Raw genomic sequence first — 18,942 nt, forward strand, 5'->3', positions numbered from 1 at the left:
AACATCCATTGGCTCTCCTTGGTCTAACCTATTTGTTATCTCTTCAAAGAACTCTAACAGGTTTGTCAGGCACGACCTCCCCTTACTAAATCCATGCTGACTTGTCTTAATCCGACCCTGCACTTCCAAGAATTTAGAAATCTCATCCTTAACGATGGATTCTAGAATTTTGCCAACAACTGAGGTTAGGCTAATTGGCCTATAATTTTCCATCTTTTTTCTTGTTCCCTTCTTGAACAGTGGGGTTACAACAGCGATTTTCCAATCCTCTGGGACTTTCCCTGACTCCAGTGACTTTTGAAAGATCATAACTAACGCCTCCACTATTTCTTCAGCTATCTCCTTTAGAACTCTAGGATGTAGCCCATCTGGGCCCGGAGATTTATCAATTTTCAGACCTTTTAGTTTCTCTAGCACTTTCTCCTTTGTGATGGCAACCATATTCAACTCTGCCCCCTGACTTTCCTGAATTGTTGGGATATTACTCATGTCTTCTACTGTGAAGACTGACGCAAAGTACTTATTAAGTTCCTCAGCTATTTCCTTGTCTCCCATCACTAGATTACCAGCGTCATTTTGGAGCGGCCCAATGTCTACTTTTGCCTCCCGTTTGATCATAGAATGAAGCCTTGAAACGAGAAACCAGGAACAATTAGCCCGCGCCGCTCCCTGGTCCAAACTAGACCACTCTTTTGTATCCCTCCATTCCCACTCCGTTCATATAGCTGTCTAGATAAGTCTTAAACGTTCCCAGTGTGTCCGCCTCCACCACCTTGCCCGGCAACACATTCCAGGCCCCCACGACCCTCTGTGTGAAATATGTCCTTCTGATATCTGTGTTAAACCTCCCCCCCTTCACCTTGAACCTATGACCCCTCGTGAACGTCACCACCGACCCGGGGAAAAGCTTCCCACCGTTCACCCTATCTATGCCTTTCATAATTTTACACACCTCTATTAAGTCTCCCCTCATCCTCCGTCTTTCCAAGGAGAACAACCCCAGTTTCCCCAATCTCTCCTCATAACCAAGCCCCTCCATACCAGGCAACATCCTGGTAAACCTCCTCTGTACTCTCTCCAAAGCCTCCACGTCCTTCTGGTAGTGTGGCGACCAGAACTGGACGCAGTATTCCAAATGCGGCCGAACCAACGTTCTATACATCTGCAACATCAGACCCCAACTTTTATACTCTATGCCCCGTCCTATAAAGGCAAGCATGCCATATGCCTTCTTCACCACCTTCTCCACCTGTGACGTCACCTTCAAAGATCTGTGGACTTGCACACCCAGGTCCCTCTGCGTCTCTACACCCTTTAGGTCATCTGGCCCCTCGAGCCTGCTCTGCCATTCAATAAGATCATGGCTGATCTTTTCATGGACTCAGCTTCACTTACCCGCCCGCTCACCATAACCCTTAATTCCTTTACTGTTCAAAAATTTATCTATCCTTGCCTTAAAAACATTCAATGAGGTAGCCTCAACTGCTTCAATGGGCAGGGAATTCCACAGATTCACAACCCTTTGTGTGAAGAAGTTCCTCCTCAACTCAGTCCTAAATCTGCTTCCCCTTATTTTGAGGCTGTGCCCCCTAGTTCTAGTTTCACCCGCCAGTGGAAACAACTTCCCTGCTTCTATCTTATCTATTCCCTTCATAATCTTATATGTTTCTGTAAGATCTCCCCTCATTCTTATGAATTCCAATGAGTATAGCCCCAGTCTACTCAGTCTCTCCTCATAAGCCAACCCTCTCAACTCCGGAATCAACCTAGTGAATCTCCTCTGCACACTCTCCAGTGCCAGTATATCCTTTCTCAAGTAAGGAGACCAAAACTGTACACAGTACTCCAGGTTTGGCCTCACCAGCACCTTATACAGCTGCAACATAACCTTGCTGTTTTTAAATTCCATCCCTCTAGCAATAAAGGACAAAATTCCATTTGCCTTCTTAATTACCTGCTGCACCTGCAAACCAACTCCTTGAGATTCCTGCACAAGGACTCCCAGGTCCCTCTGCACAGCAGCATGCTGCAATTTTTTACCATTTAAGTAATAGTCCATTTTGCTGTTATTCCTACCAAAATGGATGACCTCACATTTACCAACATTGTACTCCATCTGCCAGACCCTCGCCCACTCACTTAGATTATCTATATCCCTTTGCAGACTTTCAGTGTCCTCTGCACACTTTGCTCTGCCACCCATCTTAGTGTCATCTGCGAATTTTGACACACTACACTTGGTCCCCAATTCCAAATCATCTATGAAAATCGTAAACAATTGTGGTTTACAATTGCATCTGCAGTAATTTGCTTTTATTTTTACTAAAATAATAAGTTGTTTCTAAATTTCAAACCATTTATTTTCGAATGAATGTGTTAATAATAGCAGTACCTCTCAAGATCTCAGCCTCTCTGTGCAGCCTTTGGTGTAATTCCTACGTTGCTAGAACGTACAGATCTGCAGGCAGGAAGGTTTACACAGTACAAAGTTAATTTTTGATAGAATCTACTGCAAATGCCCAGTAATTCTATTTGTTACCAGTAATTCTGAAACCCCACAGAAGACCCAGAGCACACACAATCCCTTGACCCTAACTAATGCCCAACCTAACCCAAGGGCCCAGGCCTGAACTCTAATAAATAGAATGTATTAATGTAAAGAAGTCTATTTTTGTGTCTTTTTTAAGCAAGCAGTATTCATTATGGGTAGACTTGGCAGTGAGAGTGGATTGTATATAATAGTGACTACATTTCAAAAGCACTTAACTGATCGTAAAATATTTTGCAACATGTTGTGTTTGTGAAAGATGCTTTATGAGAGTAAAATAGATTTTGTGTAATGGCAAACACATTGAATTGGCAGCCTGTTCTTTATCATACCTGATTATCTTTTCAATTGAAGTCATACATTTCTACCTTTCTTTCAAATCATTTGATTCAAGACATCAGGTAGAATGGTAAGTATTTTTAAGCATATTTGAGACCCAGGGAATTGTGTGTGCATGTGGATGTTTCTGTGTGTGTGTGTGTGTGTACATTTCTATGTGTGTGTTACCGTTTGTCTGTGTGTGTGTTTCTGCGTGTGGGTGTGTGCGCATCTTTCGGTGTGTTTCTGTGTGTGAGTTTTGCTTAGTGTGTGTGTGTTTCCGTGTGTGTCTGGTTGTTTCTGTGTGTGATTTTCTTCTGTGTGTTTCTGTGTCTGTTTGTGTGTGTGTGTGTGTGTGTTGCTGCATGTCTTTGTGTGTGTTTCTGAGTGTGTGTGTATTTTTGTGTGTGTGTTTCTGTGCATTTGTGTGTGTGTGTGTGTGTGTGCATATTTTTCTGTGTCTATTTTTGTGTGTCTGTGTGTGTTGCTGTGTCTTTGTGTGTTTTTCTATGTGTATGTGTTTCTGTGTGTGTTTGTACGTTTCTATGTGTGTTTCCGTATGTCTGTGTGTGCGCCTGTGTGAGTGTATGTGTGTGTGTGTGTGTTTCTTAGCTGGCATTCAAAACTGTGCCATTTACAAAAGCATTCCTGCTTGTCACAAATCAGGTGGAAAACAGTCTGCGCAAATGTCAGGCAAATGCTAAAGATCCCAATGATCTCTGAAAAGATCTTTGAAGAACACTAGAGGATTTATCCCTTAATCAACATGACAGCAAAGCAGATTATCGGATCATTATCAGTTTGCTAGAACAGCATTAAAATGATATAACATAACCGCAAAAACAATTTTAGGGTCACCTAAAGAGGATGAAAAACAAATCCCCCGTGACCCCTTCCCCAAAACACAGCTGACCCATAATTGCAAATTTTCCCCAGAATACAATTATATAACAACAGGAATTGAATTCTGTTCCCAAATCTTGTTTTACTGCATTACAAATAGGTTGTTTCTCTTTAAAAACAAGCAATACAGGTATTTAATTCAATTTGAAATTTTGCATACGCTAAAAAAGAACAAATACAAGTCTATTTGAATATCTGTACTTCCTTTATGAATGTTTAATGTCGTCTTGGCAGCCAGGCTATTATTGTTCTCACAGGCATGAATTGGACCATTGTGTATTTGTATTCTAGTACAGCTACAGCTTTTATGGACAATCTCTAACTCAGACCATAAATGGATCTTTGTCATGTTGGTTCACTCGCAGACACCAAAGTATAAAACATTACACAATTCACTGAACCTCTTTATCCAAGTGGCTATAAGGAGCTAATGCAGGTCTTGTGGTGCAATGGAAGTTTTTTTATTAATTCGTGGGACATTAGGGTCGCTGGCTGGCCCATCCCTAGTTGCCCAAATGAGTTGAGAGTCAACCACATTGCTGTGGCTCTGGAGTCATATGTCGGCCAGACCAGGTAAGGATGGCAGATTTCCTTCCCTAAAGGACATTAATGAACCAGATGGATTTTTCCAACAATCGAAAATAGTTTCATGGTCATCAGTAGATTCCTAATTCCAGATTTGTATTTATTGAATTCAAATTCCACCATCTGCCGTGGTGGGATTCGAACCCGGCTCCCCAGAACATTAGCTGAGTTTCTGGATTAATAGTCTAGGGATAATATCACTAGACCATCGCCTCCCATAGCATCCCATACCAGGATCTTGGGCAGCACGGTGGCACAGTGGTTAGCATTGCTGCCTCACAATGCCAGGGACCCGGGTTCGATTCCCGGCTTGGGGCACTGTCTGTGCGGAGTCTGCACGTTCTCCCCGTGTCTGCGTGGGATTCCTCCAGGTGCTCTGGTTTCTTCCCACAGTCTGAAAGACATGCTGATTAGGTGCATTGACCATGCTAAATTCTCCCTCAGTGTACCCAAACAGATGCTGGAGTGTGGTGACTAGAGGATTTTCACAGTAACTTCATGGCAGTGTTAATGTAAGCCTACTTGTGACACTAATAAATAAACTTTAAACTTAAAAAAGGATCTGTGGTCACCACCTTTTGCAATTCGCATGTCCAGTTTCAAAATCCCATTTTCAGAAGTGGGAAGTGAAGGAGAAACATTGATCTGTAAGCCAATCTCTCACCTCCCTGTGTACTGGCACTGGACATGCAGGCCGTAGGTGCTGTCCCAAGTTATTGAGCCCAGCTTCCCAGTCTGAGTCATCCTCTTCCCCAAGACATCTACTTCATAGACCAAGATTCTATCTTCCTCCCACTTGCTGGAGCCACAAGAGGTCATTGGAAAACGCAAGGGCATCAGTTGGGCAGTGGTTAGTTTGGGCTTGCACTCAGCCTCTTGTCCATCTTTTACATACAGAGATGGCAGGTTGCAGGCAGGACGGGTCTGGGTTTGTAATCCCACCACAAGACTTGATGATCAAGGAAAATACACAGCCAAACAAGTTGATTATCAACCTGTAAATGAGCCTTCCAACAGAGGTTTAGACTGTTTGAATTATAAGGAGAGGCTGGATAGACTGAGACTTTTTTCCCTGGAGTGTAGGAGCCTTAGGGGTGATCTTATAGAGGTCTATAAAATAATGAGGGGCACAGATCAGCTAGACAGTCAATATCTTTTCCCAAAGGTAGGGGAGTCTAAAACTAGAGGGCATAGGTTTAAGATGAGAGGGGAGAGATACAAAAGGGTCCAAAGGGGCAATTTTTTCACACACACATGGTGAGTGTCTGGAACAAGCTGCCAGAGGTAGCAGTAGAGGCAGGTACAATTTTGTCTTTTAAAAAGCATTTAGACAGTTACATGGGTAAGATGGGTATAGAGGGATATGGGCCAAATGCGGACAATTGGGACTAGCATAGTGGTTTAAAAAAAGGGCAGCATAGACAAGTTGGGCCAAAGGGCCTGTTTCCATGCTGTATGACTCTATGACTCTAGGTTAATGGCAGGCAATAAGAGTGAGAGATTCCAGACTTGGGCGGCACGGTAGCACAGTGGTTAGCACTGCTGCTTCACAGCTCCAGGGACCTGGGTTCGATTCCCGGCTTGGGTCACTGTCTGTGTGGAGTTTGCACATTCTCCTCGTGTCTGCGTGGGTTTCCTCCGGGTGCTCCGGTTTCCTCCCACAGTCCAAAGATGTACGGGTCAGGTTGATTGGCCATGCTAAACAATTGCCCTTAGTGTCCTGGGATGTGTAGATTAGAGGGATTAGTGGGTAAAATATGTAGGGATATGGGGATAGGGTCTGGGTGGTATTGTGGTCGGTGCAGACTCGATGGGCTGAATGGCCTCTTTCTGTACTGTAGGGTTTCTATGATTTCTTTCTATGATTTCAGACCTGTTGGAGGCTCTATCATCACTATCCATAGCTCCTGATACAGCATGCGTGTAAAAGTGCATGTTGGGCTTCCTGAGTGATCTCGTATATGTGCACACATATAAGTGAGTTGCACAGAAATGATATTAGAACCTGCAAATGGCATAAACTGCATTTTATCCTCATCTTACATTTTATTACATTCTCATGAACTGGTATACTGAACTCCTGGAGGTATTAACTAACCTCTTAGCAAATTTTTATGAATACAAATTTTACTGCAAGTAATGGTAAAACATCAGCAAATTATGCTGAAACAAATAATGTACATATTAGCAATGTGTATTCCTGGCAAAAAGGTACTAGTGATCTGTCATTCTGCTGTGACTTTGCAAATAAGATGCAGGAGTTACCTTATTTCAAGGTTAAAATAACCTTAAAATGGTGGAATAAAGGAAAAGTAGTCTTAACATTGTGTATTGCACTGGACAAGAGTAGGAGAGAGATACATGTATAACAGTCACAGGTTGATACTGTGTCTTCAGTGTGTGTTGTGAGTCGTCAGTTCTCTATGTGGACTGCAGAGTAGGTTATTTAGTTTCATAATGGATGGCCTGCTTTTCGTAGAGAATTATTGATGTTCCTCTCACATCGGCTGTTTCTTTGCTGGCGAAGTATTGGTATGTAAAGCCTTGGAAAGCATTACAAACAGTAACTTGCCTCTTCCACACAGCCATGTAATTCATGCCAGTAAAGAAATAAATAATTATGATCAGGGCTAAAGGATCAGAGTTTTTTTTTTAAATTTTACATTAGAAAAATATTTAGCTTCATTTGTTACTTTCCCATTAAAAGGGGAAACCATGAAATAGAAAAAAAATTCCATTAAAAAAAATTAAAATCATTCATCAATCAAAAAACTTCCTTTGTGCAAAATGTCTGTCAGAAATATATATTTGATTGATTACAACGTTCAGTTATAACGAGACACTAATTTTTCAAACTGTGTGAAGCACTGTAACTCTTTCACATTTTCCACTCTCCTAACAGCCTCCTTTTCCGATTTATCCTCCAGGTGACAGCAGACAAACTATTCAGACATACGGCTACGATGCAGATTTTAGCTGCTGCAGTTCTTTGTAAGTAATTGTGATTCTGGAAGTGTTTTTTTGAGCAACACTTGAGTAATAGGCACAGAGTGTTCCTATTTTAAACTGCTTTGCTTCAAGTGGCTTTTTTTTCTTCCTGAGCACAGCGATGGATCACAGGACATATTTGATCCTTACTGCAGTGGCAGCTCTTCCCCTTCATACAGAGAATCGCAATTCAGTCAATGTACTGCAGGCAGTGAGAGTGACCAGAGTAGCACTGCTGCTGACCTGCTGCAGGATTATATGACGACCGTAAGTAAATATTTTGTGCATCCTGGGTGAGACTTTTCCATCTTTATTCATTGAAAGTGACAGTATCGATTTTAGAATCATAGAATCCCTACAGTACAGAAGGAGGCCATTTGGCCCATCGAGCCTGCATCGACAACAATCCCACCCAGGCCCTATCCTCACCACCCCACGTATTTACCCTGTTAATCCCCCTGACACTAAGCCGCAATTTAGTATGGCCAATCAACCAAAACCGCAGACACGGGGTGAATGTGCAAACTCCACAGACACAGTCATCCGAGGCCAGAACTGAACCCAGGTCCCTGGCGCTGTGGGGCTGCAGTGCTAACCATTGTGCCACCGTGCCGCCCTTTACACTGATTGAGGTGAAGAAATGTTCAGCCTTTCTTTCTCATCTGATTCCAATTGCTTTATTTAGTCTACTGTGTCCATGTTACTCAAATACTTCACCATCATTGACAAAGCAAACCCTTTGAATTGATGAATGATGGTTGTTTTTGTTTAATTCCAAAGTACATGCCCCTTTTGTCTTGAAGTAGATCCTGGGTGAATAATCCTTCAGATGTCAGTCTTCATACTTATCATTGGCAATGAGCATTGGCAGGTTTACTCAAGTGCCATCACAGTTGAATCTAGTCCTGTCTTCGTCCGATGTTTCTACACCCACACAATGTGCAGAAAGGAATTGTTGAATTTGAGCATGATCAGGAGTCTTGGCTGTTTCTCACCTTCCTGCTCCTGAAGACAAGTGTAGCTCTGCATCACCACCCTGGTTGAGGTTAACTAACTGAGCCTAAATCATTTATTAATTCAGGATCTTCCTGACATTGATGCCCAGGGTTAAACCACATTGCGCATCTATCCAACCAGGAAATTGTTCATATCTTCAAAATAACTATACGCAATCTTATTGCATTTTCCTCTTAGAACAGCATACCTATTGCACTATGTACTAGTCTCAGGCTGAAGGATTGTCAGAGATCTGTGAATGCCCATCTTGTTACTAGCTACAAGAATGATAAGGAGCTTTCCTGTCCTCCATGTTAAGATGCAACCATTAGGTTTTCCACATGAAACACTGAGACAGAAATTTACCGTGTAGACATTAAGATACTTCAAACTACTCTGTGCACATTCCAATCAAAACTATGGAGAAGACATTCACTTGCAAAGCAGCAATACACAGACTTATGCCGAGTTTCCGAGAGCAGACCCCACTCGCAGAATCTTTACAGTGCAGAAGAATCATAGAATCCCTACAGAGCAGAAGGAGGCCATTTTGGCCCATCGAGTCTGCATCAATCACAATCCCACCCAAGCCCTATTTCCGTAACCCCTCATATTTACCCTGCTAATCCCCCTGACACTAGGATTAATTTAGCATGGCCAATCAACCTAACCCACACATCTTAGGAGTGTGGGGGGAAACTGGAGCACCCGGAGGAAACCCACGCAGACATGGGGAGAACGTGCAAACTCCACACATACAATGACCCGAGGCCGGAATTGAACTCGGGTCCCTGGCGGTCCCTGTGAGGCAGCAGTGCTAGCCACTGTGCCATTCCATTCAGCTCATCGAGTCTGCACTGGCTCGCTGAAAGAGCATTCTACCTTATCCCACTCCCCAGCCTTTTCTCTGTAACCTGTGGGCTGCTTACTTGACCCACCTGGCATTCGTCCCCCCTTCCTAAAATTAAACCAAACACTTTGTATGTACTTCAAGATAAATTGCTGAATGTAAAACTTAAGAATGCAGAAAGGAGAAATGTGTATTCTGTCCGTTTCATCCACCTTTTTACTTAGCCCCTCGTGTTGCAGCTGACTACACTGTTAGGGATTAAATGACCATCATGCACCTGGGCGAAACGTTGGCAAAGCTGATTGGCCACTCGTCATTGTGGCAGCCTGATTTTCATTGGATGGATTTTGAATGGTGTGAACGGTGATAAGATTCCGGCCTTAGTCTCCAGAGCAGAAAATTCCATCCATAGTCAATTCAGCTACGTACTTAACTAATTGTTTGTGGTGATAAATTTGTGTTCCAGCATTAAAAAAGATTTTTTTACGTGACTTGTGTATAATATTACAAAGTTTGTGGCCCAGAGATCTGTCTATTTTTCAGGTACTAATTGGCCTCCCAAGTATGGTAGGTAGGAGGATCATGTGCATTACAAACCAAAAGGGTGTTGCCCGCCATATTGGTAAAGTCATTAGGTTGAAGTGCCCACTCCTGAAACAGGTGAAACAGGGATTAGATGTTTTACATGCACTAAGAAAAGACCTCATGTTTATTTGAAGCACCCATTGCATGATTAGTTTGCTCTGAGGCAGCCAGCCACTTGGGAAATCAAGACCCACCAGGGAACATATAAGATTAATCATTCCGAACTTAAGGCAGAGAATAGGGGAAACCTTGTTACACATGCATCATTCCACAAACATCATTAGTGACTGAAAGCATTGACTGTGTCAACTTTTAAGAAGAAGTTCGGTAGCTGATTGAAAGTAAAAAGATATAGGAACACTGTGGCACATGGGATTAGAACTGCTACTCGTGTGGAATGAAAACATCTATATGAACTGGATGGACCCTTGGCATGGGCATCCCTGAGTCAGGGAGGGAAATACTGTTGTAATATGCTTTTAAGGGGTAAGAGCATGACATCACTAAAAGGGAAGTGTGTCATGTGATCCAATCTTAGTATCACTTTTGCCTTTGAGCAGAGTGTGGTGTGTGCTGACACAGACACATATCTCTACTGCTGATGGCTTCAATTTTTCTACCTGTATATAAATGTTCTCATGTGCTGTTAGTGATGGGAGTTTATATCAGTGTAACAACACAGCAATAGCCTCATCTGAGTTGGAAATTTCCTTGTATGGATATGAGGTAAGGACAGGATTGGTCATGACTTTGATGCCCTATGAAGTTAAATAGCCTGTCAGCACTCATTTCCTAGGGCTACACGTTGATAGTGGCCAGTGAATGAGGTAATGGAGATGTCTAATGTCTGTGGAACTATATGCCTGGAAAAAGTCAATACCTCCAGGAGGGAAGAGGGTTCCTTACTTTTATATTATAGAAAATGCTTAGCTTTCAGTCCTTGTCCACTCCTGAATGATACTTACCATTAGTGACATTTGCTTTCCTTAATGCCCCCTTTCCAAACCTAAAGTTTGTTCCAAACTCTGCTCTGCCTTTCTATAGTAAGAAGTCTCACAACACCAGGTTAAAGTCCAACAGGTTTATTTGGTAGCACGAGCTTTCGGAGTGTTGTCCCTTCATCAGGTAAGTGACGCTCACCTGATGAAGGGGCAATGCTCCGAAAGCTCGTGCTACCAAATAAACCTGTTGGACTTTAACCTGGTGTTGTGAGACTTCTTACTGCGCCTAACCCAGTCCAACGCCGGCAACTCTACATCCTGCCTTTCTATGAGAGAATTTGCTGCCCTAGTTCAAATCATACATCCATAATCTGAGTATTATATTTAAAGTCCATCCTTTTATAAAGATTCTGTGGGAGGAAGGGACTGTGAATCAAGCCAGTTTTTACTGTCTGTAACAGGGATTTATACCACAATTGCTCTAATGTTGTAAATGAAACACAGCAAAAATGTAATACCATTTGTTACACAGACATTTTATCGCACAGATGAGCTTCTGAAACCTCAAAGGCCTCTTCTGTAACTGATGTTCTACTTACACTGAGCAAGCTATGAAGTAAATTTATACCACTGTCAGCAGCGTATGACAAAATCATTCTAATGTAGTGGTTTATAAAAATAATACTTTATCTGCCAAAAAGAATATCAATACATTCTGGAGACCATGAAATGTTGTTCAGAATTACAGCACAACATTTCACAGGGATATCATCGTGGCAAGGCAGCTGTAAATCTTTTACTAAAGGGAGCTTTGGATTAGATCCGGTAAAATGTCTTCAGTTTTCACTGAAGCTGCAATGTGAGCGAATGCCTGCATCACGGTGAGAAGGTGCAAACTCTGTCTCCTTAATATAATTGACCCCAACAACACAATCAACAAAATCCACCAGTTAGCAAAGCTTGTTTTTGGACACACTGTTAATGCTTCAATCCAAAAAGAGATATAGTGGTCCTGTAACTTCCTCACAGTGGCATTCACCAACAGAGGGACTTATTTTTGCTGGAATTCCAATCCCCTGTTTCACCCGACCTTCCTCACTCAGGCCGGGTAGGATAGGAACAATGAAGCATGCACCGGGCTGCATCAGCGTGGATGAAGTGGAGGGTATGGCGGAAAGACACATCTTTTTTGTACCGCAAGGGGCCGTAAAGCAGATGTTTAAAGAGGCTGAGGGCGAAGATGAATGGGGGTGAGGATGGCGGGGCAAATTGGACTAATGAGGGTGTGTGAGGGGTTGCGGGGGGGGGGGGAGTTCAGACTGGGCGGCAGAGGGGTTCAGACTGGGAAGTGGAGTGGGTGATTGGACCAGGGGGACGGTGGGCAGGGTGGGATGGGATGGGATGATGCCAGACTTGGAGGAATTTGGGGGAGTCAGACCAGGAATTGTGGTCGGACTGGGAGTAGGGGGTATAGGGGAGACGGCAGGACCGGGGGTGGGGGTGTTTGTACCAGAAAGCAAAGGGGTTTGGACAAGGAAGGGGGAGGGGGGTGGGAGTTTGGAATCAGGCTTGGGCCAGGGAAGGATGGTGTAAGTTTTAGGGCAAATCCTCCATGATTAAAGAACCCAGGGATAAGGAAAATGGCCGGCTGGAACTTTACATGAATATGCAAGAGGCTGGGAATAATGAGAAGGTTGAGACAGGGATGATCTAATCAACAGGAAACAAAGGAGAAACCATGGCCAGCAGACGAGGAGTAAATAGCCCAGCAGCAAGACAATGAGAACAGAGATCATTCCATCTACGGACAACATTAAGACTCAGCTCACTGATGGGATTCCAATCAGGCTGACTCAGAGAACATTTAAAAGACATTAAAATATCAATTAAGGGCTGTCCCAACAGTTCCGGCTCTTTTGTTCCAGTCAATCAAAACTACCAATGATCAGAAACTGTTTTGTGTGAGAGAATGACTGGTTCAGGTTTTAAAAAGGGACAAGCAAGCTCTGGTCTCTCTCTCCTCTCCTCCTGCTCCTGCCTGCCTCTTGTTCGTCTCCAGCACGCAGCCCGAAGCCCACTGAGCAATTTAAACTAGGATTGTGAGTATCCTCCGGTAATTTACGAAGTTCCCGAGATCATCATAGTGGATGAGGCTTTGGGGAAAGGGGGAGGGCTTTTGCATGCACCTTTCATAGTTTAAGACACTGGTAAACTTGTGTAAAATAAGCATTCCCGTTGTGCCCGTTTTAGTATTCCTTCCATAGCTATAGTCTTATAGAGCATAAGGCATTGTGTGTTGTTTTCCTGGTGTTTGGTGATCTTGACCTTGATGTTTTAACAAATATATATATATATCTTTGACTTCCATTGGAGTCCGTTTTGATCTTTTCAATTTCTCACCAACGATCTCTGACCAAGTCACAATATTAAATATCCCTTACCATAATTCCGGAGTCTAGAACTGAGGGTACTCTGGGCGCTTCGAAACCGCCCACTCAGGAAAGGCTGCCAGGTAGTGGATAGGCAACGGTTTCCTTTTCTCTCTCTTGAGAGCGCTACTCTAGTGAAGTAGGCGCAAGGTGGCCGTTGTTCCATCGGCGAGAGAGAGAATCACTCGGGCATTGGTGGGGTTTGGGTAACGGAGAACCAAACCTGAGATAAGCCCACGAGTGGAGTTAAAAAGGGGATCCCGGTACAATGGGGCACTTGGTTGGGGGAGTGGGGGGTGGGGGGGGGGGAGTGGGGGTGGGAGGGCGGTGGGGGGGGAGGGGGTGTTGTTGGGTTCTCTAGGGTGTCAGAGTTTATCACTGCTGCAGGGATTTATCAATCCTTCTGAGTATTAATATGTAAAACCTGTGTTATCCTATTAAAAACATTCCCAAACAGAAATTGAAAGTTTTTGCATTTTATCCATCAAATGTTCACTACTTGTTAATAATATTTTCAGGGCAATTTAAACGCTATCTTAGCTGCACACATGCCCCAGATAGAAGTAAAATAGAGCTATCAAACCCATGTGATGAGTCAAAGAGTTTCTCACAGGAATTATTGTGCTTATCTTTTGGGTTTTTAACACAGCTGAGGACAAAGTTGACGGCACAAGAAATTCAGCAGTTTGCTTTGCTGCTCCGTGAATATCGAACCGGTGCTTCTGTTGAAGATTACTGTGCAGAACTTCTTCACCTTTACGGAGAAAAGCGCAAGTTCCTCCTTTTAGGTAAACGATTGTCTTCGTGGGTATCAGAGAGACTGGTGAACTCAATCTTAGACTGGAGTAGACTTGTGAACTATTCCTCTTCTGACTTAATAAATGTATTATTTTTTTAATGTATTTTAAATGTGGGACAGACAGAAAGTGATGATTCAGCGGTAAAACAGGATGCTCAGGCAACATTGTGCGTAGGAATTAAGTGATTAGGAGTTGGTTACCTAAATTCTCGCTTGCATTGTCTTGCATTAACCAACTCAATTAAACAGGTCCAGCAACAGGAATCAAGCATAGCCATTGGTTAAAACCATGTAAATCATGATAGAGAACAGTAAGAAGTCTAACAACACCAGGTTAAAGTCCAACAGGTTTATTTGGTGTTACGAGCTTTTGGAGTGTCGCTCCTTCATCAGGTGAGAGGACTCATCAGTTGGACTTTAACCCAGTGTTGTCAGACTTCTTACCATGCAAATCGTGATAGGCAACATTTGATGTAATAATTTAACGTGTTACTTCTATACAGTCAAAGGTACAAACTAATCAGCACAAACAGAACAATAACGCTGTTTTGCAATTACAATAGCACAATGTTAACAATGTTTAGCACCATATAAATAATTTCCCATTCTTTTTCAATAAATACATAACTGGAATTAAGAATCTACTGATGACCATGAAACCATTGTCGATTGTTGTAAAAATCCATTTGATTCACTAATGTCCTTTAGAGAAGGAAATCTGCCATCCTTACCTGGTCTGGACTACGTGTGACTCCAGAGCCACAACAAGGTGGTTGCCTCTCAACTGCCCTCTGAACAAGGGCAACTAGGGATGGGCAATAAATGCTGGCCACCCAGTTACACCCATGTCTCACAATTGAATTTTTAAAAAAACTTAATATGATAGGCCTTCCCTAAATGAGATAACCTGAGGTTCCCACCAGCCCTCTAGCCAGAGGATCAGACCCCCCGCTGCCACCATTAAATCCAGCCCAGTGTCCCAATATATGCAGCTTTCGTCAGGTAAAATGTTGAGTTAACTGACTTGTGTCTCATTCTTAACTTAGGAATGCGGGCCTTCATACCCGATAAAGACACAAGCTACTTTGAGAGCTTCTTAGAAACCATTGGGATTAAAGATGGAAGAGGGATCTTAACGGACAGTTTTGGAAGAATCAAGAGAAGCATGAGTAACACATCAGCATCTGCAGTCAGAAGTTATGACAGCTGGTCTGTGCCTTCAGAGTCCGATACCTTTGAAAGGATGATTTCAAATATTACACATGACATAGAAGCATTAGGATGTGATGTGGAAGATGACTTACTGTGAGCAATGTAAAGAATCAGTACCATCATTTTGTTTAACTATTTGAATTGATCACAGAATTGCGAAGGTGCAGGAGCAAGTCATCCTCCTCACAGTTTACAATGCTTCCAATTTTCATATCATCTGCAAATTTTGAAGTTGTGCCCTTTACACCTATATGTATATATCAGGAAGAGCAAGAGTCCAATCCCTGGGGAACTCCACCACAAACCTTCCTCCACTCTTAAAAATATACATTAGCCATACTTTCTCCTTCCTGTCTCTTAGCCAACTTCATAGCTATGTTACTACTGTCCCTTTTATTCCATAAGCTATAACGCTTTGCTCAAAGGTCAATTGAACAGGACGATAGCAAATGTTTTTTGGAAGTTCATGTCACCACATCAACAGCATTACCTTCATCAATCCTTTCCTTTATAGCCTCAAAAAACTCCTGCAAGTTAAGAGGTCACATCACACCAGGTTATAGTCTAACAGGTTTACTTGAAATCACAAGCTTTCGGAGCACTGCTTCTTCGTCAGGCGAAGTCTCCACAAATTAAGCTTTCCTTAATTAACTTGAATTTGTTCATGCGACTATTCATTTTGTCCTGAATTATTGAAGTTGCCCACCACTGAAGTTAAACTCACTGCCTTGTAGTTGCTTCTTTGAACAAGGGTGCAACATCTGCAATCTTCCACTCTTCTGGCACCTCTCCTGAGTTGAAGGAAGACTGAAAAATTACAGTCAGTGCCTCCGGAATTTCCAATCTCACTTCCCTCAGTATCCTGGGAAGTATCTCATCCAGTCCTGGTACTTTATCATCTTTAAGTACATTCAACCCACTTTTTATTGATTTTAAATCTTTCAAGTGTCTGAATTAGCTCCCTTTTCACCATGACCTAGCGTTGATAAAGACAAGTACAAAGTACGAATTTAGTATCTCAGCCCTGTCTTCATTTGTAAATCCCCTTTTGGCCTCAAAATGACCTTTACTCCTCTTACCTTCCTTTTGTTATTTTACATAAATGGAACACTTTGGGATTCCATTTACTGTTAGCTGCCAGGCTCTTTACATACTCTCCCTTTCCTTTTCTTATTTGCTTTTCACATTTCCTATTAACTTTCTACATTCAGCCTGGTTTGCCATTATATTATCCACCTGATATCTATCATGGGCACACTTTTGCTTATTCATCTTATTTATCTATCTCTTTTGTCACCCAGGGAGCTCTGGATTTGTTTTCCTTTACTTTGCCCTTTGTGAGAATGTACCTTGATTGTGCCAGAACTATTATCTCTTCTTTGAAGGTAGCCCACTGTTCAGATACTGTTTTCCCTGGCAACCTTTGATTCCAATATATTTGGCCCAGATCCATTTTTATCCCAGTGAAGTTGGTGTCCCCCCCCCCCCCCCCCCCCAATTAATTATTTTTACTCTGGATTGTTCCTTATCCTTTTTCATATCGGGCCTAAACCTTATGATATAATGGCCACTGTCCCCCAAATGTTCTCCCACTGTCACTTAATCTTCTTGGGTCAGTTCATTCCCAAGAACCAGGTCTAGCAGTCTCTCCTTTCTTGTTTGCACTGGACATATGCTGCTGTATATTTTCCTAAATGCACCCTTGCCTCTCATTGACCTTTAGGTTACCATTATACTAGTCTACTTGTGCCCTTGGCCAAAGCTCAGACTTTTCAATAAATAACCATTAATTACTTCAATTATTGCTGCAATTATCTACCAGCTGCTGTTGGGCATGTTACTGCTGCAACTTAGATTCAGCCTCAAGCAAAAGCATTTGGAGGTGGGAAAACACTGGGAAGACGATCCAATGTCTGCTTTCTACACTTGTTCCCAACCCCATTCATAGAAATCATAGAAACCCTGCAGTACAGAAAGAGGCCATTCGGCCCATCGAGTCTGCACCGACCACAATCCCACCCATGCCCTACCCCCATATCCCTACATATTTACCCACTAATCCCTCCAACCTACGCATCTCAGGACACTAAGGGCAATTTTTAGCATGGCCAATCAACCTAACCCGCACATCTTTGGACTGTGGGAGGAAACCGGAGCACCCGGAGGAAACCCACGCCGACACGAGGAGAATGTGCAAACTCCACACAGACAGTAACCCAAGCTGGGAATCGAACCTAGGTCCCTGGAGCTGTGAAGCAGCAGTGCTAACCACTGTGCTACCGTGCCGCCAACTCCCAACCCAAACTCGCCTCCTATTCTACCCCCAAACCTACCTCCCAACCGCAACCCAATCCCACAACCCCCATCTGCCAAACTGCACCCTCAACCTCATCTCCAAACCAACCATACGCCCAATCCCAATTATCCCCCCAACTCCACCTTCCAACCCACCACCAAACCCCATCCATAACCTCACCTCTAAACTCTTCTCTTCCAGCCTGGAAAGATTTATCTCAGTGTACTGGATTTTCATTGAGTTGGGTTGAAAATGGCAGACACCTCCTGATTCTAGGATTCCCAAACATATTCCTTGGGTTGTCTGATTTTCAGGAGTGCCATGAGAGGGTGGTTCCTATCAAAAGTCTACATTCAACACACCTGACCTGGCCTGCTCCGTTGAGGAGATATGTATCCTCTGCTCCTCTGCAATTTTCATGGAGTCCAGCTAGGTTTTGAAAGAATCAATATTCACAGCCCCTCAAAGGAGTCATGAACTCTAGTCTGCATGAATATTCTAATAGATGCTTGGGCTGTTAGCCAAGTATACAAAATGAGGATAAGCTGAAAGCACATACAACCATTAAATGTGTCAAAACAGCTGCTTCCCAGAAGAAATATTGTTTGATTGACAGCTCAGACTCTCTGATCTCTGCTGTCAGTTTCACAATGATTGTTTACATAAGTTAAGTTGTTTCAGGGGTTTTTAGTTTTTGATACTTTAAAGGACCTGGATGATTGACAGTTTCATTAGCGGAGAGTGCCTTTTCTTTCAACATAAGAGGAAGTTATCAATTAATTACCTTTTTCCAATGTTTTTTTTAATACAATCCACCATACACTGTAAGGTTTATTGCTTCTAGAAAGTGTGTGATGGGCCAATGAACATGGAAGTACTGTGGCTTTGCATAGGGGCAAGAGAGAACATGGGTGGATGGAAAGGCAGAGCTTGGCATAGAGGGGATACGGATGGGTGAAAGGACAGAGTTAGCAAAAGGGGCATGAGCCATAGGAGATGGGTAGAAGGGCAGAGCTTGGCATGGGGGCATGAAGGGATGCTGGGATGGGTGAGGGGCATAAGTTGACATGGGTGGGACATGGGGAGTGTTTGAAGGGTGAAACGGGTGTGAGGGATGAAGGGCTTTTGTGTTTTTAGTCTCATGGCACTAAGGTGGTCCTTTTAAACAGTCCACCTGGCCAGCCCCTTCCGCATTTCTTCCAGGGCTGCTGGCAATGAAGATCCCACCTTTGTAGGCAGTTTCTTCCTAAGCGAATAGACTAAACTGGGAATTCTTCCAACTCCCGCTACACACCTTGAGGATTATACTCCAGACCAGTGTCTTATGAAAATAGTAGAGAATTTCACACAACTGGTTAAGCAATCATTCAATAGCGAGGTTCAGCTTAAACAAACGGTAGGCTTATATTTTGCTAGTCTCCACAAAATTCCAAAATGATGTCATTGTGTAAAACGAATCGGAATTTTTATTTTTATCTTCTTCAAAGCTGAG

General features: G+C 43.0%; 1 protein-coding gene across 1 annotated transcript in view; it reads left to right on the forward strand.

The window, feature by feature from the left end:
• The window catches only part of ccm2l (CCM2 like scaffold protein), a 49,787-nt gene extending 33,944 nt beyond the window's left edge, over positions 1-15,843 (forward strand). The window contains exons 7-10 of the mRNA XM_078236144.1: positions 7,282-7,345; positions 7,462-7,609; positions 13,793-13,931; positions 14,989-15,843. Of these exons, the coding sequence (XP_078092270.1) occupies positions 7,282-7,345; positions 7,462-7,609; positions 13,793-13,931; positions 14,989-15,251 (614 nt within the window). The 3' untranslated portion in view covers positions 15,252-15,843. The remainder of the gene's footprint in view (positions 1-7,281; positions 7,346-7,461; positions 7,610-13,792; positions 13,932-14,988) is intronic.
• Positions 15,844-18,942: the final 3,099 nt, after the last annotated feature.

The sequence above is a fragment of the Mustelus asterias genome, chromosome 20, assembly GCF_964213995.1.
Source record: "Mustelus asterias chromosome 20, sMusAst1.hap1.1, whole genome shotgun sequence".
NCBI classification, from domain to species: domain Eukaryota; kingdom Metazoa; phylum Chordata; class Chondrichthyes; order Carcharhiniformes; family Triakidae; genus Mustelus; species Mustelus asterias.